Source organism: Apodemus sylvaticus, chromosome 23, assembly GCF_947179515.1.
Source record: "Apodemus sylvaticus chromosome 23, mApoSyl1.1, whole genome shotgun sequence".
Lineage (NCBI taxonomy): Eukaryota > Metazoa > Chordata > Mammalia > Rodentia > Muridae > Apodemus > Apodemus sylvaticus.
The window spans coordinates 56,512,795-56,540,463 of NC_067494.1; the positions used below are offsets into that span (position 1 = coordinate 56,512,795).

The 27,669-nt window shown below is 39.1% G+C and overlaps 3 protein-coding genes across 10 annotated transcripts in view; all 3 read left to right on the top strand.

Moving 5' to 3' along the window:
- The window catches only part of LOC127673904 (zinc finger protein 501-like), a 210,918-nt gene that overhangs the window by 22,131 nt on the left and 161,118 nt on the right, over positions 1-27,669 (top strand). The gene's annotated exons all lie outside the window — the stretch shown is intronic.
- LOC127673894 (zinc finger protein 420-like) overlaps positions 1-27,669 on the top strand; it is a 261,819-nt gene that overhangs the window by 21,930 nt on the left and 212,220 nt on the right. The window lies entirely within an intron of this gene.
- Positions 5,259-27,575, top strand: LOC127673906 (zinc finger protein 239-like). Of its 5 annotated transcripts, none has more exons than XM_052169682.1 (4): positions 5,259-5,492; positions 15,412-15,503; positions 24,330-24,456; positions 25,381-27,575. In XM_052169682.1, the coding sequence occupies exons 2-4, from the start codon at positions 15,474-15,476 to the stop codon at positions 26,397-26,399; spliced, it is 1,176 nt and encodes a 391-aa protein (XP_052025642.1). In that variant the 5' UTR covers positions 5,259-5,492; positions 15,412-15,473; the 3' UTR covers positions 26,400-27,575. The 5 variants fall into 5 exon arrangements, with proteins under 5 accessions (XP_052025642.1, XP_052025643.1, XP_052025644.1 ...); XM_052169683.1 differs by lacking the exon at positions 15,412-15,503 and adding an exon at positions 21,160-21,240 and having other exon boundaries at positions 5,474-5,492; XM_052169684.1 differs by lacking the exon at positions 5,259-5,492 and adding an exon at positions 6,584-6,716.

The window sequence follows — 27,669 nt, forward strand, 5'->3', positions numbered from 1 at the left end:
TGTACGGAGACTGGATATTGCAGAAGTGCAGCAGTCTGGTTTCTGTGGGTGAGAATAATCGTCTTGCAGTCTCCCTTGCTCCTTGTTGGGGGTTCATGGGAAAACTACTCTACAATCGAATGAGTGTCACATATCAAAGAGGAAAGTGAAATCCTCAAAGGAAAAAACCCACATTGCATGTTACTATGTTCCTTACATTTGTCCTTGTGGAGGTGTTGCTCTTTCAGTTTTGTTCCCTGATAAATTCTAAAACACAACGGAGTGTAATACTGTCATACCAATCATTCCGTTCCATGCCCATCCACTCTTGTATTTTGACTGAGCTGTGATTAGAAGTGGTGGGACTCAGGTTAGGCTAACTGAAAATGGTCCCTAAGTAGTTTCATATTCTGACACTCCATGTCATTTGGAAAATCATTTGTAGAATCCTCTTATTATGTTTCCTCTTTCTCTACTGAGCACAACTGTGCTAGAAATTCAGGTGCTTTCCGAAGTCTCTCTCTATGTACAAGGCTCACGGATCACCCAGACCTGCTCACCTGTGAAACAGAACAGAGACCTGGAAACTGGAGAGGAAGGAGGCAAAAGCAAATGCACCAGGTATTTTCAAGGGACTGAGTTACTTGTAGTGAGAGGTTCAAGTGGTATTGAAGATAGAATTAGGGAGGGAACACTGTTTAATGAGTCAGCAGTTAATAGCCCTTGCAGCTCTGAAGAGGACATGGGTTCAGTTCCCAGCACTCACACAATGGCTAACAGCCATGCATAACTTCAGTTCAGGAGACAGGATACCTTTCTCTGATCTCAGCGAGCACCAGGCACAGACACAGAGCACGTGCATGCATTCTACACAATACTGATGCCCATCAGCTAAGATACAAACTTTGAAGAAAAATTTTTTTTAAAAAAAATTGCAAGTGAGACATGAGATCGGTTTTGCGACCATCTCTTTCTCTAGAAATGATTCTGAAAGATTCTACTGTAAAAAGTATCAAGATTACTATCCCATTTTACATGTCATTGGCTTTATATGTAAGAATTAGTACTTGGAGAAAACATAATTTATATGATTGTGCAGGTCAGTGATAAAGACCTCATTCAATTTGTCTCTCTTATGCCTCTTTCAGTATTAAATGATTTTCCTTACTGTAACTTTAGCATCTTATAAAATTTGGGGAATATCATGCAGTAGGTTTGTTTCCTGATCTCCTAACTTTGATGCCATATTCTGTTCCTTTTATAGTGAAATTTCCCATTTCCTGAAATGATGCCATGAGAATTTTGATAAGCATTGCTTAGTGTTTCTCCAGAGCTGCAAATGGTGTCTTTCCATTGACCTCTCCTTTTGTCTTTACACTTATACTCAATGATTTTCATTGCTATAATTTTAATAGAGTTTGATAAATTGGTTTCATCTTCTGAAGCAGTTTGAAGTCTGTGATTTCTTAAATTTCATACCTCAATACTATCACCTTTGTGATTTGAAGTTTCTGACATAACTAGTGATTAATTCCAAGGGCACACCCTGCAACAATTCAGCTTGTCCCTATACCTTCCTGAACACTCTTCTCCCTCTGGAAGCCATCAGGTGGGATCCACTATGCCTCCTCCTTGATGACTCTGCCTTGGCATTGCCGTCAGTGTTTAGCATACTAACATTCCATATAAGCATGTGTGTGCTGAGTTGTACTATTTTATCTCTATATGCTTCCAAGTGGGTTGCAAGTGATTGCTGTTCTCATACAAAGGTGTACATGCAACTTAGAAAAGGAGTAAACCTTAAGAAGAGGCCCGAGTTGGACAGGTCACTCTCCTCAGTCAACAGTGGACCACCTACTTAGACAATGATGAGAATGACTGTATGTAGATCTGATGAGGAGTTTACACTGTTGAGAAAAAAAAACCTATGATATTTGCCAGACCTATGATATTTGACCCATCACATGCTGTGCCAGCTCTCCAATATAGTGTGACCCACATGGTAAATACATGTACTGTATCTTTGGGGTAGAATGAAGTGAAATGTGACCAATTACCACCTAGAAATACTGATAACAATATGATGGAAAATTTTAGGGCCCTCAAACATTTTTTCAGGAAGAGACCAATCTGGGATTGTGACTGTGTTTATATTTATCCTGAGAGCACAGCATCACCCCATGCCCTGTATTAGTAAATAAACAGTCCTTTTCCTGAGCTGAGAAGTTGTGATGCTGCCATTGAATTCTGCATTCTTGCCTTATAGGTGCCATGTGAAGAACACAGTGCTGAGTTAATTTGTGGTACTCTCCCACTTCAAGGCCACATCATCATCTCCAGTCCCCGTTCCTAAGGGACAATTATGATCTAAGTACTACCAGTCCTCCACTACCCATTATTTTCTCCATTTCTAACTCTATTGAGAATTCTCCATAGACACAATGTCCAAGGCAACTCTTTTTTGTTTTGTTTTGTTTTTGTTTGTTTGTTTGTTTTTCGAGACAGGGTTTCTCTGTGTAGCCCTGGCTGTCCTGGAACTCACTCTGTAGACCAGGCTGGCCTTGAACTCAGAAATCCACCTGCCTCTGCCTCCCAAGTGCTGGGATTAAAGGTGTGCGCCACCACTGCCTGGCTCAAGGCAACTCTTATAAAGACAACATTTAATTGGGGCTTTCTTACACGTTCAGAGGCTTAGTCCATTATCATCAAGCATATTTCCATGGTGTGTGGGAAATTTTGCATGTGTTCGCATCCTCATTAAAAAGGAGTTTAATGCCTTTCTTACCTACCTGCACCTCCTTTTTATCCTTTGTCTGATTCAAACTTCTCTAACTCACTCTTGTGGTTCTGGATTAATACGTTTGGAAATATTTAATCTCATGCATCATCTCTTCTTATAGTGTTCGTGCTAATACTATTCTCCTTTTCTCTGCACTGTACTGTTGGCCTGCATGTGGGCCTAGGTGTAACACACATGCCTTTTACTGTGGCAAACCATGTTCCATTTTTTCCTAGTTCCTTTAGGAGTTTATCTTTTTGAAGTTTGTCTTGTGACATTTCCATTTCTACTGAGATTTTTATTTCATAGGGCTTTCATTTGTGACATTTTTTTGTTTTTAATATTTGAATAGCTAAAATTACCAGTAGTTTTTCCTCTTACCTCTAGTTATAGTGGTTTGCTGGTTTTCTGTGATGGACATGGTCTGATACACCCCAGCTCTCCTCTACTTAGCATTCCTCAGGTCAACTGTTTTATTTCCTGTGTTCTCTTGGGCAACTTCTCTCTGGTTTATCTGTGTACACTTTCCCCCTATTTATGATGTGAAGTGCTGCTTGAGCTCACAGCTTGCATTATTTTATAACTTTCTTCAAGTGAACTTCCTTCTTGAATTTTAACAGCCAATGTTTCTGAGTACACTAAGTTTCACAGTTATTTCCTTTTACCACTCTAAATATATCTGTACCAGCTGGTTCTGTGTGTCAACTTGACACAAACTGGAGTTATCACAGAGAAAGGAGTCTTCCTTAAGGAAATGCTTCCATGAGATCCAGCTGTAAGACATTTTTTCAATTATTAATCAAGGGTGAGAGGGCCTCTTGTGGGTGGTGCCATCCCTGGGCTGGTATTCTTGGGTTCTATAAGAAAGCAGGCTGAGCAAGCCAGGGGAAGCAAGCCAGTAACATCCGTCCATGGCCTCTGCATCAGCTCCTGCTTCCTGACCTGCTTGAAAGTTCCAGTCCTGACTTCCTTTAGTGATGAACAGCAGTGTGGGAGTGTAAGCTGAATAAATCCTTTTCCTCCTCATCTTGCTTCTTGGTCATGATGTTTGTGCAGAAATAGAAACCCTGACTAAGACAATATCCTTCATTGCTCTCTTGTCTGTAGGAATGCTAATAACTTAATAACTTTACATTTTATATATTTCTTTGAGATACTCTAGCAAATTTAGATGTCTAGTAAGTTTAATCCTTAGGAGTCACCATGTTAGAATATATGGTGTAGTTAACACATCTGACAATACTGTTACAGATACCTCTTATTATCATGTAAGAGAAAAACAAGGTGGTAGTGTTGAAAGCAAACACTGAATTCAGTGAAATCTCAGAAAAGAAGAAAAAGGGGGAAACCAATGTTGGATAACGCAGAGACCACTTGCATTAAGAGAAGGTGATTTCCAGAGCAGATTCAGTCCCAGGAGCCAGGGGCTATGATGTCGTCTTACTTCCTGTGGCACCAGGCACAACGAAAAATAGTACATGCAGAGAAAACACTGATATACTTCAATAAATTTAGGCCCACGTCTTATGCATTTGTTTTTCTTTGATATTTGTTTTTGTTTTGTTTTTTCTGTTTGAAAGTTTGAACCTTGAGTTTTGAATCCACTCATTATTGTGATTTCTGGATGTTAAGAATATCTAACTCCTTTTTTGTTGCTATAGGGCTTTTCATGTTATCTTGAGGTCCAGTTCAAACTGAATAAAGGCCACTGTGTGTCACAGAATGTGTGGATTTGGCACAGTATTACAATCTATTGAATATTCTATTTTGAAGCCTTTCATAACACATTTTTAACACTTCCCTCTTAGACACGAGGAAAGAGTTGGGAATTAGATTGGTTTTATTCCCTTGTCTCAGGCTGCAGCCATCTCAGAAATCTCTTGGCAAATGGAAGTTCATATAAGCTACAACCTGCCACAGAGAAGGGCTGAGTACCAGAGTCTGTCCTCATGCCCTTGAGGACCACAGTGAACCAGTTCAAGGACACCACGCCTTCTTGCTTCAGGCTGCTTATTTGACCTCGGTTACAAAGCAGAGCCCGAGTTCAAATACAGCTTTTTATGGCCGTGTTGATTCTCTATCTTATACACAAGGCAGTCACATATATTTTGATTCTTGCTGAACAGAGTATGCTAACCTGATCGTGGAGGAAAAAAAATTCCCAAAGCAGCACAATTTCCCACAAGTCATTGCTAGTACAGAGGGAAGGGAGGAACTGGATTTTACAGCAGAACTAGGAATGTCCCCCACTTCAGGATCTCTGGCGAGTGATCAATGGACATTTGCTGACTTCAGACCCAGCAATAGTGAGGATGGGAATCAGGAAGAGGAAGGGGGTGGGGGAAAGGGGATGAGGGGGGGAGGAGTTACTAGGCACGTGACCTGAACAGGTATGTGGTGGGTGGGGCCAGAGGAGGCTCGGAAGAACGGAAGGAAGTAGGGATTCCCCCGGGAACGTAGAAAGCATCTTGCTTCAGAGCCGCGATTGCGGGTTGTTGGGTCCCGAGAACTCCCCGCAGCTACAGGTGCCACGCGGGCGGCTGGGAGAGGCAGCAGCGCAGCGGCGGGAACCGCAGCCCGGCGGCCCGTGAACCTCCCGGGTCAGAGCCGCTGCGGGGCTGGGGAACCTGAGGGAAGCCGACCTGAAGTGCTTAGTTTCTCTGCTGCTCTTACAGCAGCCTGCTCTGAAACTCTGCTGTGGATGTCTCGCCCTGACCGAGAAGGTTTACATTATGTGAGCTGGGCCTTATGTTGATCTTTTTCGGTCATCTTATGGTTGCCAGGATGTTTACAGAAACAATAATCTATTAGGGGACTTGAATTATCTGTTGTTGGTAGACATGGTTCTCTTTGCCATTGTGGAATTTAAACTCAGCCACACTTTCTCACTCCCCCCTTTTACGACTTTTCCAACCACACGAATGTGGCCTTAGAGAGTGGTCTTTTACCCTGGGGACTAGGCATCCCCTGACAACTTTTTAGATATTAGTCCACTGCAGATTTAGTGGAATCAGAAAGTCTGTTTTACCAAACCTTATAGCTATGTCTGTAAACGTTAACATTTACTAAGCAAAGTTAAAAACTGTTTTATTGACATTGGTGTTCTGCATTTATATGTCTGTGTAAGAGTGTCAGTTTCCATAGAACTGAAATTACATGCAGCTTTTTAAATACCCACGTATTTTTCATTTGAAACGTAAGCACGCTAGGATGTAAATACAGCATTCAGAAATGTGTTTTCATATGTTTAATACTTAATTTACAGCTTAGATTCATGAAAAAAATCATAGAATGTATACATGTTGTGAGGATATCAGGCCACAATTTTGATTTTTTTCGAGACAGGGTTTCTCTGTGTAGCCCTGGCTGTCCTGGAACTCACTCTGTAGACCAGGCTGACCTCAAACTTAGAAATCCACCTGCCTCTGCCTCCCAGAGTGCTGGGATTACAGGCGTGCGCCACCACCGCCTGGCTCAGGCCACAATTTTTTACAGCTGGAAAACACTAGATTGGGACAAAATTGGAAAGCATCTCTTAAATAATTATGATCATGCAAGTATATGTGCAATATTTTCCTCTTCCTGGTTCAAGGAAAGCACTCTTCCAATGGGCACATGAGCAAGTTGACATGGTGTTGTTCGGTTTGACTTTGGTTGAATAAGTATTCCAATTCTGCCCTGTCTGGCTAAGAACTCACCATATATACCAGCCTGATTCCACATGGGATATCTATCTGCCTGCTTCTATTTTCTGAGTTCTGGGATCAAAGCAGTGTAGAAACATAGATGGCTCAAACACTCACTCCCTTTGTTTTTTAGTTTCAGGGTTGGTGGACAGCCAGGGCGGTGACTTGTATATTCTCAGGAGGTGGGACAATGCTTGGACCCTGCCCAGAGGGCTTTGTACGGAGGGAGAGTGGATGTTGCAGAATTGCAGCAGTCTCTTTGCTGCCTGTGGGTGAGAATGGTTTGCTTGTAGCACCTTTGCTCCTCGGGGTTCCCAGGAACACTACTCTGCAGGTGTGTGAGCGTTGTGAGAATGAGTGTCCTTTTGGGTGGTTGAAGGCTTCAGTCATTTGTGTTCCAGAACAGATTCAAAGCCCATCAGTGTGTTATAATGTCATCCTAGTCACTCAGCTTCATTTCCACCCTGGTGTTTTGATTGACCTGTGATTAGAAGCGGTGGGACTCCAGATATGCTAACTGAAAATATTCCCTAAGTGTTTTCAGTATTCTGACCCTGCATGACACCTGGGGAATCATTTGCAGACCCCTCTGTTTTATTTTCTCATTTTCTATGGCACATAGTCCTGTGTTAGAAATGTAGGTGCTTTCTGAAAATGTCTTTCTTCTGCAGGTCTCACACATAAGCCAGAGCTGCTCACTTTTGAAGCAGAACAGAGAGGCCTAGCAGGTGGAGGGGAAGCACAGAAGCACATTGGAGGGATTAAAATCCCTCCAAATTTAGGTGTGGTGAGAGGGTCAAGTGAGGTAGGAAACGGAATTGGAGACAGACGCGGTTAAGATGGTTCAGTAGTTAATAGCCATTTCTGCTCTGAAGAGGACGTGGGTTCATTCTCAGCATCCATATACTGGCTGACATCTATCCATAATTTGGTTTCATAGATCTAATGTCTTTTCTGATCTCAGTGGGCTCTAGAGACAAACACACAGAACATATTATATACATATATACATGCAGCAGAACACTGATACTCCATCAGCTTAAATAAAAAGTCTAAAGAAAAATTTTAATAAACAATGAAAGTGCAAATGAGATATGAGATTGGTTTTGCTACATTGTTTCCCTAAAAAGGGTTTTGGAATACTCTCTTAAACTTATCCTATTTTACACATCACTGATTTTATATGCAAGAATTAGTACTAGGAGAAAACATAATTTAAATGACTACAGGTCTGTGATGAAGGCCCCCATTCAGTTCATCTCTCTTTTGTCTTTTCATTTCAGTATTAAATGGCTTTCCTTACTGTAATTTTAGCATCGTGTAAAATTAGGGAAAATCGTGTCTTGTTTCCTGATCTACTTCCTAACTTTGACATTTTTGAAAGTTCCTTTAGTTTCTATTTCTTTCATAGAGAAATTTCCCATTTCCTAAAATGATGCCATCAGGACTTTGATAAGCATTGCTTAGTGTTTCTGCAGAGCTGTAAACAATGTCTATATTATCTTTCTATTGACATTTGTTTTTGTCTTCACACCAATGCTCAATGATTTTCAATGCTATAATTTTAATAGAATTTGAAATCTTGGTTTCATCTTCTGAAGCATTTTGAAGTCTGTGCTTTCTTAAATTTTATATCATGATAGCATTCCCTTTGCATATTTTGCCAAAATATCCCATTCCTGTTGAAATTAATTCCTTTAAGAGAAACCTCCTTGCCAAGTGTGTACGCATGCTAGTGGTGTGTCAGTGTTTATGTATCATATATTTGTTCTTCTGTTTTCTGTCTGCTGTTTCTGTCCACATGCATGTTGGTCAGTCACTAATTCATTTTTGCAAGAACATAGTATTATGAAACCACACACGTGATAATTAAATCTTTGTGAATAGTTTGATTATTTGACAGTTGAAGAAGCTGCACAGTGACTTGCATGGTGGCTGCAGTAAGTTGGCTCCTTACTAACGCTGTATCTCTTGAGTTCTTTCTGTTGCATTGTCTTCAGAATTTGTTTTGTGGAAAACCTGAGAGTGCTCACTGACTAAATCGCACTGACCTAATGTGTGATCTTGGTGCACATTAGGTGAACATTTTTTTAATGACTCATGGTATAAAGCATTTTTAATGTGTACTAATCGGCAATTCTAACTGCCTTTTAGCATGATCTGTTAAAATTATTTGCTTGTGGGTATTTTTCTTATGATATATTTTTGGTATTACCATGTCATATGGTAAATAGCTAGCTAATACATTTAACTGTTCTATAGGCTGTTTCTTTATACTTTTAATTTTTAGGATTTCCATGCATCCTTTTTGGCTTCAGCTCATGCATGAAGGCCTGTGATTCATTGTATAGTGGGAGAGACTATATAGAGTTTGTTTGTGTAGATAGATACTTTTCCAATGTGTTGATTGATGAATGAGGCTGCCTGTTATGTAACACACCTATGTTATTTTGTTGACAACCACACAGTCATTGCCGCTGTTCTGTTTCTGGACCTTCTCTGTGGAATATGGCTGTTTATCTCCTCTTCTGCCAGTCCCATATTCTGATGGTCATTTGGCTCTGCAGTGTCATCTGGAATCACAGTTGGGAAAACTCAGGCTCTGCTTTATGTAGCTGGGGATGTACTCTGCACTCAGATTCTTTGTGCTTCAATGTAAAATTAGTTTTCTCCTGACTATTTTTGTGAATGTTATTCAATATATTGTGTGTTTCTTAGATTACTTCCCTATTCTGCTTTCCAGTCTTTGTCCCTTCTTTGTCATGTTCCCTGGAACTTCAACCAAGTTATTTGAATTTCCTCTTCATGACTGTGCAATGACCAGTCACTCATTCTCCGTATGTGACCAGTAATAAGTCCCTGAAATAACTGTTGACCATTGCATACAAAGATTCTCTGACGTATACGGAAAGCAGGCTAAAGTTGTGGACAGAGTCAGGTAAAGGCAGTTTGAGTACATACATGTAGCAAAATGACATGAGTCACTTGCCTCATGTGTCCTGTCACCTTCCCAGTGGTGGGCTCTGTCTTAGCACTATTGACACTACTTTAGGAAACCAAAGGAAGTAACCACCAAGCTCTAATGCAGGAGATAGCTTTACTGTGTAGTCTAAGCCCTGAGTTCAATTAAACAGTTTTATATCCTGTCTCCCTCCATGCCTCCAAACCTTCCCCATATCTCAGCAATCCACAGTGAAAGAGTCTGACTGGCTATCTTAACGTTTTAAATAGAATTTGCTGAAGAATCTCATATGTAGAAAATATTTCTAAGGAGCAAAATATACCAGAACTCACGTACAGTTTTGAGTGAGTTCCAGAAAAGCCAGAGCAGGGCACACAGAGAAACCCTGTCTCAAACAAACAAACAAACAAACAAACAAAGCCCTTTCCAGACATGGACCACCTGTGCCGTATTACCAACCTACAGGAGACTACTGTATGTTAATCTACCGACATAGCACACAGCTACCAGGGAACATCAGCTGCAAGCTGGTCAGCGCCCTTTTGGTATTCCACTGTCTTTTGCCTTACCCAGTATCCTCTCGTTGAACCTCAAAACTGTATGTGACTTCTGGTATATTTTGCTCTTTAGAAATATTTTCTACATATGAGATTCTTCAGCAAATTCTATTTAAAAAGTTAAGATAGCCAGTCAGATGTTATATCACTCTGCGTTGCTGGGGTGTGGGGAAGGTTTGGAGGCATGCAGGGGGACAAAATATAAAAGTGTTTAATTGAATTCAGGGCTCAGACTTTAAAAGGATATTGGCTGATCCTGTATATATCAACACCGCACAGTAAAGCTGTCTCCTGGAACTGTAGACCAGGCTGGCCTTGAACTCAGAAATCTGCCTGCCTCTGCCTCCCAAGTGCTGGGATTAAAGACATGCGCCACCACTGCCCGGCTCTGGGAAGGTTTTTAAAGATTTATTTATTTTATGTATATGAGAACTCTTTCTGTGTGCATGCTAGAAGAAAGCATTGGTTTGAAACCTAGAAGTAAAGATGGTTGGAAGCCACTATGTGGTGGATCGGAATTGAATTCAGAACCTCTGAAACAGTACTTTTAACCTCTGAGCCATCTCTCCAGTCCTCTGTGTGAGGTTATTGATGACTTCTTACCCACTAGCTTACACTGCATCTTTTGTTGCTGTGAAGGTTGTCATCAGGGTCTGAGATATTTCCTAGATATTATGGAGGTCTTAGTAGATGGCTGTATTCTCACCGTCATCTTGTTGATATATAAAACAACCTAGTTTTATGGCTTATTTCAAGGATTATCAGATCTGAGTTTTATCATGGAATATTTATAATTTTTTTTTATGTTGAGAATTATATTTCTTGCTGAGTGGTGGTGGCAGACACCTTTTATCTCATCATGTGGGAGGCAGGGACAGGCAGATCTTTATGAGTTCAAGACCAGCCAAAGCTACAGGGAGAAATCCTGTCTTAAAATACCTGCCCCCCACCCCCCAAAAAATCCCAAAGAATTATATTTCTTTGGAATAAGTTGCTGTCTGACCTGTATTACCCCTTTAAATTGAGATCTCTCTCTCTCTCTTTCCTCTTTCCTTTTTGGTCTGGATAACATTTGATGCACTGTGCTAAATGAGTGTGAACATACTGGACACCTTTGTTCCTATCCTGAGAAGGTTGGACTCCTTCCAGTTTTCTTCATTTAGTAAAATATGGAATTTTGGTTTGTGGCTTTAAGTGTTTAGTATGCATAGGTATGTTTTCCCTATTCCCAGGTTCTTCAAATCCTTGATAATGAGCAAATGTGAAAATTTCCCACAGGTGTTTTGTAGATTATATTGACATGATCATGATCCTTCTGCTACAATCTAAATAATCACAGAGTTACATTGAGAAATCTACATATGTTAAAATAGTCTTGTTTTCTGAAGGGTAATATGGTGGTGCATATAGGTGGTTTCTGTCATCTCCAAAGTGACTTTTACTGTTTGCAGTAGTTTGCATTCCCAACAGGAGTTAGAGTAAGGACCCATTTTACCATGTCCTCAAATCCATTCCTGGGCATTTGATTATATTTGTTGTTTATTATTTTTGAGGGCATAACACATATATAAAGAGTTGCTGTATGCATAATGTCATTGCTGTCAAAATCAGTATGTAGACAAGGCTAGCAGCAAATTACAGTCACTTAACTCTGTGATACTGCCTTATGAGCCTCCATGTTATTTTCTTGTTTTTGTTATTTTATTTTTATTTTATGTGTACATTTATTTTGGGAGTATGTATGTCTGGTGCCTGTGGAGGTCACAAGAGGGCATTGAATCTCCTGGGAGAGTACTTAATGGATTATTGTGAGCCTATGTGTTAGTTCTGGGATTCTGATTCAGGTAGCCTAGAAACACAGTACACATCATCTCAACGGCCCCCAATTTGGTTTCTTCACATTAGCCATTCTGGTAAAATGGAGTATCAGTTATGCTCATTTGTAATTCCCTCATGGCTGAGGAATGTGAACACATTAAATGATATTTCCGGGGAGCTCTAGAGGTCTTTGATGCTTCTGAGAATGGGATATAATCCTAACTTGTTTTTTTAACCTGATCATTATTGGTGCATACTAAACTGGAGATTTGCGTATGACATTTCTTTATTTTTCAATATTACTAAAGCATTTCTTAAGTATAAAAGTTTCTGGTGGGTACTGGAGAGGTGGCCCAGCTGGTAAGAGCACTGACTGCTTTTTCAGAGGTCCTGAGTTCAATTCCCAGCAACCACATGGTGGCTCACAACCATCTTTAATGGGATCTAGTGCCCTCTCCTGGTGTGTATGAAGACAGCTACAATGTGCTCATACATTAAATAAATAAATAAATCTTTAAAAACAGTTTCTAGTGATATCTTCAGATAGGTTATATAAACAATCACACTATTGTTAAAAAGTATGAGTTCAATGGCTTTCATACTATATCTCTTTGGGTTTTTTTTTTTGTCTCTTTCAAATTTCTGTAGGTTTTTTCTTTATAATTATTATTATGTATATATGAGTCTTTGGTCTGCATGTCTGTGTACCACATATATGTAGTCTCCACAGAGGTGGACATTGTATCCTCTAGAGCTAGAGTCACAGTTTTATGAGCTGACACATGGTGTTGCTCTTGAACCCCAATCTTCTGGAAGAACAAGCAGTGCGCCTCACCACGCAGTCCATCACCTCTAGCTACTTTAACATTCTACCTTAAGTCTGACTGGGAGAATGTGAACCTTTCCTCTATTACAGTACATTTCCTCCTGGACCATAAACCTAGATTGACACATCATACACACCTCTCCACTTCCCCATCCCCTTTGACTTTTGGAGACAGTGTTTCTCTGTGTAGCCCTGGCTGTCCCAGAACTCACTCTGCAGCCCAGGTTGACCTTGAACTCGGAGATCTGCCTGCCTCTGCCTCTGCCTCCTGAGTGCTGGAATTAAAGGCATAGCCGACACATACACCACTGAGGTAAGATTTTGTGCTATTTCGATGTCTGCCAGGAATTTTGTGAATTTTTAAGAATGGTAGATGAAAGTCTGTTCCTACTGAGATTTCATGTCTCAGGGTTTCTATTCTAGACGTTTTTCTGGTATTCTGGATGATGGATTACTAGTGATACTGTTCTCTATTCTCTATAAGGGTTAGTGCTTTCCTGTGCTGCACATGAACCACCAGGTGTACAAGACCACCAGATGTACAATACCACTAGGAGTCCAACTTGTATGCCAAAGCAAAGAGTCTTTATTCAAGCTTGAGCTCGAACCCTCTAACCTCCCCAGCATAGTGGATGGTGTAGAAGGGGTTCTGAGCTAGTAACAGCCTTGCCTTTTATTATCGTAGCAGGATAAGACAAATAATGATTTCAGCTTGTTAAGAACAGTGGTTGCTAGCTTAATCAATCTACTTTAGACATTAGGTACTTTCCCCTTAAGAACTGATTGGTTGTTGCTAGGAGTAGAGTGGCTGTTTGCCCAGGGGAATTGTGATTGTTATCTGCGTGACATGGCTCCTGGAACAAGTTGGGGTTTTTCCAATAGCTGAGTTCATTTGGGGGCAAGTTAATCATAAAACAGTCTGAAAGCAATTCAGTTTGTAATGTTAAGCTGGGCCCCTCAACACTATGCTAGTTCATGACCCCTTCAAATGCACTTGCTTCTCTCTCAGTTCTAGCAGTCATGGTTCCTGTGTGTAATCTGTGGTTGACAGTTATTTTCTTTCAGGACTTTACATATATTATTTCATGCTCAGGTCTTGCTTCCAGGTTCCTGCCCTGACTTCCTTCAATGATGAACAGCAATACAGAAGTATAAACTAACTAAACCTTTTCCTCTGTAAGTTGCTTTTGGTCATGGTGCTTCTTCACAGGTAGTAATAACCATAACTGAGACTAGCTAGATTGAGAGACTTTTTGGGTGAGGATTGTGGAAAGAACTTCAGAACTTTGAGCTAGAGATGTTCACCAAGTTTGAAACACTCAATGGCCAACTTACTAGTTTGTTGCTAGGCATTTATTTCAACTTCACTTTCTTAGCTACCATTCATTCATTCTTAGCTACCATTCTTCGTGTGATTCTCTGACCTTTGCAGCTCTATATTCCATGAAATCTCGTTGTCATTTTTTTTCCTGGTTATTTTCTGTGTTCCAGAAATCACTTTTGGACACTGTTTGCTTTTTTTTTCTGTATTGTTAAGCATTTCGTCATGTTTTCTTCTAGTATTTTCAACATTTCAAGTTTTCCAGGAAGGTATTTGAAATAGTTTATATTGATTTTTGTACAGGGTGCGAGATATGGATCTAATATTACTCTTCTCCACATGAACAATTATTTTCTCAACACAAAACATTCAAAGAGTCTTTTTTTGGGCTTCATCTTTGGTATACTTGTCACACATTACCTCTCTGCTGTGTTTATTTCTGGCTTCTCTGTTCAATCTTCTATATGTTTCTGAATGTGCCAGGCCATGCTGTCTTTATCCTTGTGCCTCTGTATTATGAAATATGATCAAGTCTTCTGACACCCCAAGGAATAATTTTTTCGTTACATTTAGTTTTGAGTAGTATGATTTTCTTGTGACCTTGCAGCTGTTTCCAGGAGGTGCTGTTCGGCAAGCTGATTGGGCTTTGAGGAAACATTGGATGTGTGCATGCAGGTCTTATATGGGACTCCTATATCACTGTGGCCTCTAGTAGAGCAGTAGCATTCTGCTAGAGCTGTGGGCTGAAAAATAGTTTTGTATTATATCAAGTCTGATATAATGATGTCACTGGGGATTCTATCATTAAGAATGAGCTTGGTGCCTTTCTTTCCTACCTTTTTCTCCTTTGTCTTCAAATTTCTCTGGTTTGCTATTTCCTCCTCCTCCTTCTTTTTGATTTTTCAAGAAAGAGTTTCTGTGTGTGTAATCCTGGCTGTCCCCCGAGACTTGATCTAAAAATCAGGCTGGCCTCAAACTTACAGAGATCCTCCTGTCTGTGTCTCCCGAGATTAAAGGCATGTGCCACCACTGCCAAGCCAGTCTCTTTAACTTGATCTTATAACTCTGGATTCAATAAGACTGGTGAGTGTGCTCATCTTTTCTCTGTACAGTGTTCTTGCTAATGCTGTTCAGTTTTCCCTGCACTGTATGTTGGCCTAGGTATGACATAAGTGTTCTTTACTTGATGATACTCTTAGACGTTTATCACAAAATCTTGTTCAACTGTGCCTATGATATTTTACAACATTCTTCAAGTATACTGACTTGGCCATGAATTTTGAGGCAATGTTCAATGATAAAATTCACAGTTATTTTCTTAGCTCCACTCTAAATATATCCTTCCACACTCTCTTCTGTATAGGAGTGTTGACAAGACTTCAAGTATCATTTTGATTTTGGGGTCTTTTTATGAGGTTTGACAGAGTCTGTAACACATTTGGATTAATTTTAATTTTATATTTTTGACTTCTCAATGTGGAAGTTCAACAAGAGTTCCAGTCTTTGTTCCTGAGACAGAAAGTCAGAGACGAGTGACAGAGCAAAATGGCTGCTTCTCCAGTAAATGTGCCCCAGGTCGGTGTTGTGACTAGATTTCTTTGAAAATTGTTTTTTATATTGAAACCATTCATTCTTTTAATTTTCTGCTCTGGTAATGTCATTTAAATAGTTATTATTTTGAATTTTTTGTTTTTTGTTTTTTCCCTCTCTGGTAACTAGGATTAAGTCTTTATGTCTTGTCACATACATAGCACAGCCTTATTCCAGTGTATCTTCCCTCAGTTATTATTGTGGGGACATAGATTTTCATGTACTTAGCTAAGACTGCAATTCTGAGAGATTGCATTGTAAATGGTGATTAAAGAAATGCATTAGCTGGGCATTGGTGGCGCACGCTTGTGATCCCAGCCTTGGGAGGCAGAGACAGGGAGATTTCTGAGTTCGAGGCCAGCCTGGTCTACAGAACAAGTTCCAGGACAGCCAAGGCTATACAGAGAAACCCTGTCTCAAAAATCAACAACAAAAACAAACAAACAAAAAAGAAATGCATTGATTCTCAGTTCCTACAGAGGATGGATTTGTGTCCTTATATATTAGTGAGGAAGGTAGTTATTACATAGCTAGTGCTTTTTTTTGTTTTTGTTTTTGTTTTGTTGTTGTAGTAGTAGTTTTGTTTTTTTTGTTTTTTTTTTGAGACAGGGTTTTCTGTATAGCCCTGGCTGTCCTGGAACTCAGGACACAGGACCAGGCTGGCCTCGAACTCAGAAATCCACCTGCCTCTGCCTCTCAAGTGCTGGGATTAAAGGCATGTGCTATCATTCTCCAGCTATAGGTAGTATTTTTGGACTGAGCTTGAGATTGACAGCTTTCCATTTCTTTCTTTCAAGAAATATTTTTATCTAACTATGAATGTTCCTCTCCATGTTTTTCTGTGCATGCACGGTGCCTGCATGGTGCCTGTGGATGCCTGAGGATGGCACCAAATCCTTGGCACTAAATTCAGTCACTGTAAGTGAGCTGACGTTGTGTAGAGAAAATTAAAATAGGTTTCTTTCTAGGAACAGCAAGCGCTCTTTACTTCTGGGCCATCTTTCCAGCCCCCAGGTTTACTATATGGTTCATGACAGAGCCAGTATATAAACCGTCATTTTCTATTTTTTGAAAAAGATTCAAAAGTAGTAATTATTTATGTAACCTAAAATCTTGTTAGATGATTGAGTTGAAATAGTGAAGAAGAAGAGAATTTATAAGATTCAAATTTTCATTCCTTTTTCTTTTTCTTTTTTTCTTTCTTTCTTTTTATTTTTTATTTTTATTTTATTTTTTATTTTATTTTTTTTTTTAGGGGTGAGGTTCAAGATAGGGTATCTCTGTCTAGTCTTGGCTGTTCTGGAACTAGTTCTATAGACTAGACTGGCCTCAAACTCAAAGAGGCCTGCCTCTGCCTCCTGAGTGCTGGTCATTTCTTGCCAAAGGCAAGTGTCGTCATTACCCAGCTAATATTCATATTTTTAATTGAGCCAATTTCTTGAGCAATAATATGTTCAGAATTAGTGAAGAGTTATTATACTGTTTACTCAGCTTAATACATTTGTTTTGATCAAAGATAATCTTTCTACTTCATCTGAATGAATTTCCACACAGCCCATTTATTTACAGATATTTTTCTAACTATTTTGTAGAGAATATGAGATTTCTGAAATTGTTATTCACCTGTATTGGTTGTGTAAATTTTTTTTTATTCGATATAATTTATTTACATTTCAAATGATTTCCCCTTTTCTAGCCCCCCACTCCCCGAAAGTCCCGTAAGCCCCTTTCTCTTCCCCCGTCCTCCCACCCACCCCTTCCCACTTCCCCGTTCTGGTTTTGTCGAATACTGCTTCACTGAGTCTTTCCAGAACCAGGGGCCACTCCTCCTTTCTTCTTGTACCTCATTTGATGTGTGGATTATGTTTTGGGTATTCCAGTTTTCTAGGTTAATATCCACTTATTAGTGAGTGCATACCATGATTCACCTTTTGAGTCTGGGTTACCTCACTTAGTATGATATTCTCTGGCTCCATCCATTTGCCTAAGAATTTCATGAATTCATTGTTTCTAATGGCTGAATAGTACTCCATTGTGTAGATATACCACATTTTTTGCATCCACTCTTCTGTTGAGGGATACCTGGGTTTTTTCCAGCATCTGGCAATTATAAATAGGGCTGCTATGAACATAGTAGAACATGTATCCTTATTACATGGTGGAGAGTCTTCTGGGTATATGCCCAGGAGTGGTATAGCAGGATCTTCTGGAAGTGAGGTGCCCAGTTTTCGGAGGAACCGCCAGACTGATTTCCAGAGTGGTTGTACCAATTTGCAACCCCACCAGCAGTGGAGGAGTGTACTAAAGCATTTCTTAAGTATAAAAGTTTCTGGTGGGTACTGGAGAGGTGGCCCAGCTGGTAAGAGCACTGACTGCTTTTTCAGAGGTCCTGAGTTCAATTCCCAGCAACCACAATGGTGGATAACAACCATCTTTAATGGGATCTAGTGCCCTCTCCTGGTGTATATGAAGACAGCTACAATGTGCTCATACATTAAATAAATAAATAAATCTTTAAAAAAAGTTTCTAGTGATATCTTCAGATAGGTTATATAAACAGTCACACTATTGTTAAAAAGTATGAGTTCAATGACTTTCATACTTTATTTCCTTGGGGTTTTTTTTTTGTCTCTTTCAAATTTCTGTAGGTTTTTTCTTTATAATTATTATTATGTATATATGAGTCTTTGGTCTGCATGTCTGTGTACCACATATATGTAGTCTCCACAGAGGTGGACATTGTATCCTCTAGAGCTAGAGTCACGGTTTTATGAGCTGACACATGGTGTTGTTCTTGAACCCCAATCTTCTGAAAGAACAAGCAGTGCGCCTCACCACGCAGTCCATCACCTCTAGCTACTTTAACATTCTACCTTAAGTCTGACTGGGAGAATGTGAACCTTTCCTCTATTACAGTACATTTCCTCCTGGACCATAAACCTAGATTGACACATCATACACACCTCTCCACTTCCCCATCCCCTTTGACTTTTGGAGACAGTGTTTCTCTGTGTAGCCCTGGCTGTCCCAGAACTCACTCTGTAACGCAGGTTGACCTTGAACTCGGAGATCTGCCTGCCTCTGCCTCTGCCTCTGCCTCCTGAGTGCTGGAATTAAAGGCATAGCCGACACATACACCACTGAGGTAAGATTTTGTGCTATTTCGATGTCTACCAGGAATTTTGTGAATTTTTAAGAATGGTAGATGAAAGTCTGTTCCTACTGAGATTTCATGTCTCAGGGTTTCTATTCTAGACGTTTTTCTGGTATTCTAGATGATGGATTACTAGTGATACTGTTCTCTATTCTCTATAAGGGTTAGTGCTTTCCTGTGTTGCACATGAACCACCAGGTGTACAAGACCACCAGGTGTACAAGACCACTAGGAGTCCAACTTGTATGCCAAAGCAAAGAGTCTTTATTCAAGCTTGAGCTCGAACCCTCAACCTCCCCAGCATAGTGGATGGTGTAGAAGGGGTTCTGAGCTAGTAACAGCCTTGCCTTTTATCATGGTAGCAGGATAAGACAAATAATGATTTCAGCTTGGTATGAACAGTGGTTGCTAGCTTAATCAATCTACTTTAGACATTAGGTACTTTCCCCTTAAGAACTGATTGGTTGTTGCTAGGAGTAGAGTGGCTGTTTGCCCAGGGGAATTGTGATTGTTATCAGCGTGTCATGGCTCCTGGAACAAGTTGGGGTTTTTCCAATAGCTGAGTTCATTTGGGGGCAAGTTAATCATAAAACAGTCTGAAAGCAATTCAGTTTGTAATGTTAAGCTGGGCCCCTCAACACTATGCTAGTTCATGACCCCTTCAAATGCACTTACTTCTCTCTCAGTTCTAGCAGTCATGGTTCCTGTGTAATCTGTGGTTGACAGTTATTTTCTTTCAGGACTTTACATACATTATTTCATGCTCAGGTCTTGCTTCCAGGTTCCTGCCCTGACTTCCTTCAATGATGAACAGCAATACAGAAGTATAAACTAACTAAACCTTTCCCTCTGTAAGTTGCTTTTGGTCATGGTGCTTCTTCACAGGTAGTAATAACCATATCTGAGATTAACTAGATTGAGAGACTTTTTGGGTGAGGATTGTGGAAAGAACTTCAGAACTTTGAGCTAGAGATGTTCACCAAGTTTGAAACACTCAATGGCCAACTTACTAGTTTGTTGCTAGGCATTTATTTCAACTTCACTTTCTTAGCTACCATTCATTCATTCTTAGCTACCATTCTTCGTGTGATTCTCTGACCTTTGCAGCTCTATATTCCATGAAATCTCGTTGTCATTTTTTTTCCTGGTTATTTTCTGTGTTCCAGAAATCACTTTTGGACACTATTTGCTTTTTCTTTTCTGTATTGTTAAGCATTTCCTCATGTTTTCTTCTAGTATTTTCAACATTTCTAGTTTTCCAGGAAGGTATTTGAAATAGTTTATATTGATTTTTGTACAGGGTGCGAGATATGGATCTAATATTACTCTTCTCCACATGAACAATTATTTTCTCAACACAAAACATTCAAAGAGTCTTTTTTTGGGCTTCATCTTTGGTATACTTGTCACACATTACCTCTCTGCTGTGTTTATTTCTGGGTTCTCTGTTCAATCTTCTATATGTTTCTGAATGTGCCAGGCCATGCTGTCTTTATCCTTGTGCCTCTGTATTATGAAATATGATCAAGTCTTCTGACACCCCAAGGAATAATTTTTTCGTTACATTTAGTTTTGAGTAGTATGATTTTCTTGTGACCTTGCAGCTGTTTCCAGGAGGTGCTGTTCGGCAAGCTGGTTGGGCTTTGAGGAAACATTGGATGTGTGCATGCAGGTCTTATATGGGACTCCTATATCACTGTGGCCTCTAATAGAGCAGTAGCATTCTGCTAGAGTTGTGGGCTGAAAAATAGTTTTGTATTATATCAAGTCTGATATAATGATGTCACTGGGGATTCTATCATTAAGAATGAGCTTGGTGCCTTTCTTTCCTACCTTTTTCTCCTTTGTCTTCAAATTTCTCTGGTTTGCTATTTCCTCCTCCTCCTTCTTTTTGATTTTTCAAGAACAAGTTTCTGTGTGTGTAATCCTGGCTGTCCCCCGAGACTTGATCTAAAGATCAGGCTGGCCTCAAACTTACAGAGATCCTCCTGTCTGTGTCTCCCGAGTACTGAGATTAAAGGCATGTGCCACCACTGCCAAGCCAGTCTCTTTAACTTGATCTTATAACTCTGGATTCAATAAGACTGGTGAGTGTGTTCATCTTTTCTCTGTACAGTGTTCTTGCTAATGCTGTTCAGTTTTCCCTGCACTGTATGTTGGCCTAGGTATGACATAAGTGTTCTTTACTTGATGATACTCTTAGAAGTTTATCACAAAATCTTGGTCAACTGTGCCTATGATATTTTACAACATTCTTCAAGTATACTGACTTGGCCATGAATTTTGAGGCAATGTTCAGTGATAAAGTTCACAGTTATTTTCTTAGCTCCACTCTAATATATCCTTCCACACTCTCTTCTGTATAGGAGTGTTGACAAGACTTCAAGTATCATTTTGACTTTGAGGTCTTTGTTATGAGGTTTGACAGAGTCTGTAACACATTTGGATTAATTTTAATTTTATATTTTTGACTTCTCAATGTGGAAGTTCAACAAGAGTTCCAGTCTTTGTTCCTGAGACAGAAACAGTGACAGCAAAATGGCTGCTTCTCCAGTAAATGTGCCCCAGGTCGGTGTTGTGACTAGATTTCTTTGAAAATTGTTTTTTATATTGAAACCATTCATTCTTTTAATTTTCTGCTCTAGTAATGTCATTTAAATAGTTATTGTTTTGAATTTTTTGTTTTTTGTTTTTTCCCTCTCTGGTAACTAGGATTAAGTCTTTATGTCTTGTCACATACATAGCACAGCCTTATTCCAGTGTATCTTCCCTCAGTTATTATTGTGGGACATAAATTTTCTTGTACTTAGCTAAGACTGCAATCCTGAGAGATTGCATTGTAAATGGTGATTAAAGAAATGCATTAGCCGGGCATTGGTGGCGCACGCCTGTAATCCCAGCATTGGGAGGCAGAGGCAGGGAGATTTCTGAGTTCGAGGCTCATCCTGATCTACAGAATGAGTTCCAGGACAGCCAAGGCTGTACAGAGAAACCCTGTCTCGAAAATCAACAACAACAACAACAACAAAAAAAAAACCAAACAAACAAAAAAAGAAATGCATTGATTCTCAGTTCCTACAGAGGATGGATTTGTGTCCTTATATATTAGTGAGGAAGGTAGTTATTACATAGCTAGTGCTTTTTTTTTGTTTTTGTTTTTGTTTTGTTGTTGTAGTAGTAGTTTTGTTTTTTTGAGACAGGGTTTTTCTGTATAGCCCTGGCTGTCCTGGAACTCAGGACACAGGACCAGGCTGGCCTCAAACTCAGAAATCCACCTGCCTCTGCCTCTCAAGTGCTGGGATTAAAGGCATGTGCTATCATTCTCCAACTATAGGTAGTGTTTTTGGACTGAGCTTGAGATTGACAGCTTTCCATTTCTTTCTTTCAAAAAATATTTTTATCTAACTATGAATGTTCCTCTCCATGTTTTTCTGTGCATGCACGGTGCCTGCATGGTGCCTGTGGATGCCTGAGGATGGCACCAAATCCTTGGCACTAAATTCAGTCACTGTAAGTGAGCTGACGTTGTGTAGAGAAAATTAAAATAGGTTTCTTTCTAGGAACAGCAAGCGCTCTTTACTTCTGGGCCATCTTTTCAGCCCCCAGGTTTACATATCTGGTTCATGACAGAGCCAGTATGTAAACCGTCATTTTCTATTTTTTGAAAAAGATTCAAAAGTAGTAATTATTTATGTAACCTAAAATCTTATTAGATGATTGAGCTGAAATAGTGAAGAAGAGAATTTATAAGATTCAGATTTTCATTCCTTTTTCTCTTTCTTTTTCTTTTCTTTTATTTTAGGGGTGAGGTTCAAGATAGGGTGTCTCTGTCTAGTCTTGGCTGTTCTGGAACTAGTTCTGTAGACTAGACTGGCCTCAAACTCAAAGAGGCCTGCCTCTGCCTCCTGAGTGCTGGTCATTTCTTGCCAAAGGCAAGTGTCGTCATTACCCAGCTAATATTCATATTTTTAATTGAGCCAATTTCTTGAGCAATAATATGTTCAGAATTAGTGAAGAGTTATTATCCTGTTTACTCAGCTTAATACATTTGTTTTGATCAAAGATAATCTTTCTACTTCATCTGAATGAATTTCCACACAGCCCATTTATTTACAGATATTTTTCTAACTATTTTGTAGAGAATATGAGATTTCTGAAATTGTTATTTACCTGTATTGGTTGTGTAAATTTTTAGAAAAATTTAGAGAATATTAATGCTCTCTCTTGATGTTTTTTCTATTCTCTTGATGTTTTTTCTATTCACATCATGGTTGTCAAAATGTTGTCATAACTACACAAAATATTGATTCTGTTTCTGGTTACAACATTGGTTGAATGCAGTAGTGTTTTATACTCCTTACTGTTAAAAAAAAAAGAACTATGTGACTTACATCCATGAATTCTGCGTTCCATAGTCTTTGTTTTAGAGAGGTTGCAACACTGCACATAGCGCTTACATCCATGAATTCTGCGTTCCATAGTCTTTGTTTTAGAGAGGTTGCAACACGCACATAGGCTTGCTCAGTTAGCATCTGAACCGAGCGATTTAGAATAGAGTCAGTTGAGACCCAACTGCAGACGGGATTGATCTAGAGTCCATATTTCAACAGGATTGACAGTTATAGATTTGAAAGCACAGTTTTGCTCATCATAAGTTCTCCATCTGAGAGGAGACACTGTGATCCTGTTTGTTATCTATACAGCCTTTATAGAATTCTACATTCAGACCTCTAATGTGTATTTGATATTCCCTATAAGCTTGCTGATTGACCATCATCACAATGATCCTATTTTCACAGAGATAGGAAATACAAAATAAAGCATGATTGTTCCAGAAAGTATCCTTTGACTTATTTATTTGATTTTTTTTTAAATTTATTTTATTTATGTGAGTACTATTGCTTTCTTAAGACATACCAGAAGAGGGCATTAGATCCCATTATAGATAGTTATAACCTGCCATGTAGTTGCTGGAAATTGAATTCAGGATCTCTCCATCCCCTATTTAAACAGGCTGTGTGTGTGTGTGTGTGTGTGTGTGTGTGTGTGTGTGTGTGTGTGTGTCTGTGTGTCTGTGTGTCTGTGTGTCTGTGTGTGTCTGTGTGTGTGTCTCTGTGTGTGGTGTGTGTGTGTGTGTGTGTGTGTGTGTGTGTGTGTAGCCCTGGCTGCCTTGGAACTTTCTCTGTAGACCAGACTGGCCTCATTCACAGAGATCTGCCTGCCTCTGCCTAACAAGTGCTGGGATTAAAGGCATGTGCCACCATGTCCAGCTTGAAGTATCTTTATTAAAATTAACTTTCGTTTGTATTTTATGTGTGTGAGTATATTTGCTTTAATGTATTTGTGAATGTTATGCCTTCAGAATTCAGAAGAAAACATTAGATCTGATACAACTGGAGGTAGAATCTCTTGTTTATCATGATGTGGATACTGGGAACCAGATGCTCTATGGAAGAGCATCTAGTGCTCTTTCCTTCTGAACCATCTCTGTATCACCTCTTAAAAAAACTTTTGTCATTGAATAATTGTCCTGGTCTATATCACAAAAATGTCTCTAATTCATCAGGTCTAATTCATCAGATAATTTCCTTTTACCTAAGAAAACATTTCCTCCAACCCCCAGCAGCACATAGTAAATGGGCAATTTTCCATTACAGGGTCTGTTGACATTAAGGGATGTGACTGTGGACTTCTCCCAGGAGGAGTGGGGATGCCTGGACTCTGCTCAGAGGGCTTTGTACATTGATGTGATGGTGGAGAATTACAGCAATCTAGTCTTTGTAGGTAAGAATGTTCTTCTTGTAGGATTCCTGACTTATCCTTTGTATTTACCTACTTTTTATGTACATAAATTCTCTGAAAGTGTAGAGACTACTAGAAATAAGGGAAATTATGATAATGAACATTTTTTCATGGTGCTTCTTTTACATTTTTCTTTGTTCTCTGCAACAGTAATCAGTGCTATATTCTATGCAATCTCTCCAGCTCTCTAATTTAGTTTTTAAGGAAAACTTTAATATTCAAAGAAAATTAAATATTCAGAGCAAGGAAATGCCTTGCAGTACACTTAGCTAACTGGACTATTTTGATTTTCATATTGAATTAAACTATTCACCTCTTCCTAATTTCTAAAAATTGAGAGGTTTTAAAATAAAGAGCTGTTGGCAGTAAGCATGTTGTTCTTTTTGTTTCTTTCCTGATTTTTTTTGACATATGGTCTCTATAGTCCTGGCACAGCATGGTTTTAATGCTAGCACTAGGGTGCTGAAGCATGAGACTGCCGAGTTTCTGGAGAGCCTTATTTACATAGTGTGTTCCTAGGCAAGAAAGCCTACACAATGGACTCTGTTTCAAAACCATAAACAACAAGAAAATAGAGAAACAGCCTTCATATGACACTTCAGAGACCTGCTGTCTCAAAGTTCATTATTGCTCCATCACCCATTTGTCCAGCCTCTGAAAGGTAAGTAGCTTAGATAAGAATAGAGAGACTGTTATCAGCACTTTATATTGGATGGAGATCTTAGTGGAGGTTTTTTCTGAGCTTCCATTTAACGATAGTGAAACACAAAAGGCCTCTGTTGAGAGTGATATTCCTAAGAATTGCTGTTGTTACATGCTTTAGAGAACTTAAGGAAACATCAATTATTGAATCTTACTTACTTAAGCGTCAAATCACCATTATCCATAATTGTGCTAACTTTGCAGAGAACCATCGCATAAGTGGAAAATATGAAAAAATCCTCCATCAAGGCACAAAGCATATTGACCATCAGCATGTGAATATCCAAGAGAAGTCGTATAACTGTAATGAGTTTGGCAAAATGGTTCATGAATCCTCCCAATGTACACCATATGACACACGTGATACTGCAGAAAACTGCAGTGTGTGCAGATATGGTAAATACAAGGATGCTTCTGTTGAGTCTTCAACCATAAATAGATATAAAAGTTGGGACTCTAGAGAAGAGCCTTACAGGTTTAAAGACTGTGTATACTGTTTAAATCTATTTCCCATCATCAGTCAAAATCAAAGAATCCATTCATGCATCAGTATACACCAGAGTAATCATTCTGGAGAAAAACCCCACAAATGTAAGGTTTATGGCAAGTGCTTTCATCAGTTGTACCAGGTCAAATACCATTACAAAGCCCATATTGGACAGAAACCTTATAAATGCAGTGAATGTCACAAATGTTTTAGCCAACTCACACACCTAAGATGCCATCAAACAATTCATACAGGGGAGAAACATTACAAATGTGATGAATGTGGAAAAAACTTTAGCCAACTGACATATTTAAGAACCCATCAGAGAATTCATACAGGAGAAAAACCTTACAAATGCAGTGAATGTGAGAAATCCTTTACATGTTGCTCAGGCCTTAGAAAACATCAGAGGATTCATACAGGAGAAAAACCTTACAAATGTAGTGAATGTAAGAAATCTTTTACCAGTGGCTCAGATCTTAGAAGACATCAGAAAATTCATACTGGAGAGAAACCTTATAAATGCAGTGAATGTGACAAATGCTTTATTCAGAAAGTCCAACTTAGAATACATAATAGAATTCATACAGGAGAGGAACCTTACAAATGCAGTGAATGTGTCAAAGTCTTTACACATCTCTCAGGTCTAAGAAAACATCAGAAAATTCATAGTGCTGAAGGAAAGTTTCTATTTGTAAAGAATATAGCATGTGCTTTATCCAAGTTCTGCTCTTAAAAACCATTGCATGCTCCACACTAGAAAACCATTATGAACATGAGAAATTTCTGAAATCCTCTAAGTAATGTTCACATCTTAGAAAATACCAAGGGTTTACATTGAGGAAAAATTATTGAAATGTGACAATATATGAAATACTTTATTAAACATTCTACCTTTTAAACCTCAAATATTTCATAATCAAGACAATCTGTAAAAGCCTGAAGAATATGCTGTTTGTGTAGCAGTTTCCTGGAGACTGAAATGTCCCTTCTAAAGAGAAACTGATAAAGGCAGGAAATATAATTCCCAAATGGTTTCATGAAGTCCATTAAACTGACACACTTCCATCTTCTTAACTCCCATGAAGAAACTCAGAGTACATGCTATTTAGTAGAAGTGTTGACAGACTGAACCACTGAAATAGTATGCCTTTTAAGCAGTAAATATGACTGCATTTATACAGTGTGCTTCAGGTGTCCAGTGCTTATAAGTTGTTTGGCATGTTGGGTTGGAGTTTCCTGACAGCAACTGTCTTTGAGTCCATTCTGCTGCTATGTAGACACAATAAAGACTCATTGGGTCAACAAGATGGACTTAGATGGTATGCATACTTTTTTGTCAGTTCCCAGTCCAGGAAAAGTCTCTTATACATGTTCTGGATCTGTTAATTGTTCTATCATGTTCAGCAGAAAATTAATATTAAAGAGAAAGCATTTGATCAATGAAAGTAGGGAGGATTCTATGTGCTTACTTCTCCAGGCTTTTTGCTACAGTAATATTTGGTCTTGTTAAAAGGGCTCAACATAGACAGAATATAGAGGCTTAGCAAAGCCAAAGAGTGGAAGCTACTCTCTTTACTGCAAGAGAGAGTGAGAGGTCGATGGGGGAAAAATAAAATATGGTTACAAAACTGTCAGTGACAGACATAGTCCAAATTGGGCTATGTCTATGCATTGCTCGGAACTCATACTTAGCATCTGTGGTTCAGTAAAAAAGTAATTCCCCTCAGTACACTACTGCCTGTGAACAAATACTGATTGTCATCATGCATTCCTTATGTCCTGCTGTGCCATAGAAACTCAATCCTAAAAGCCCTAAGATCTTAATTGAATTTTGTTAAAACCTTTATTCAATGCTAATATTGTAGACATATCAGAAAAAACATGAAATAAAATCCAGGAAAATGTATTAATAAAGATATATTCAACTTAATTGAATGTTTGAGTCCATTGTACAAATATTAAGAAACTACAAAGCTTTAAAGAAATACCTTATGACCAAGACA

Bases quoted from the DNA above. Each gene is read 5' to 3' on its own strand.
- LOC127673906 (XM_052169682.1), top strand. From the start codon at position 15,474: ATGGCTGCTTCTCCAGTAAATGTGCCCCAG. The intron at 15,504-24,329 runs GTCGGTGTTGTG...TTTCCATTACAG, and splicing joins CTCCAGTAAATGTGCCCCAG to GGTCTGTTGACATTAAGGGA. The intron at 24,457-25,380 runs GTAAGAATGTTC...CTAACTTTGCAG, and splicing joins CAGCAATCTAGTCTTTGTAG to AGAACCATCGCATAAGTGGA.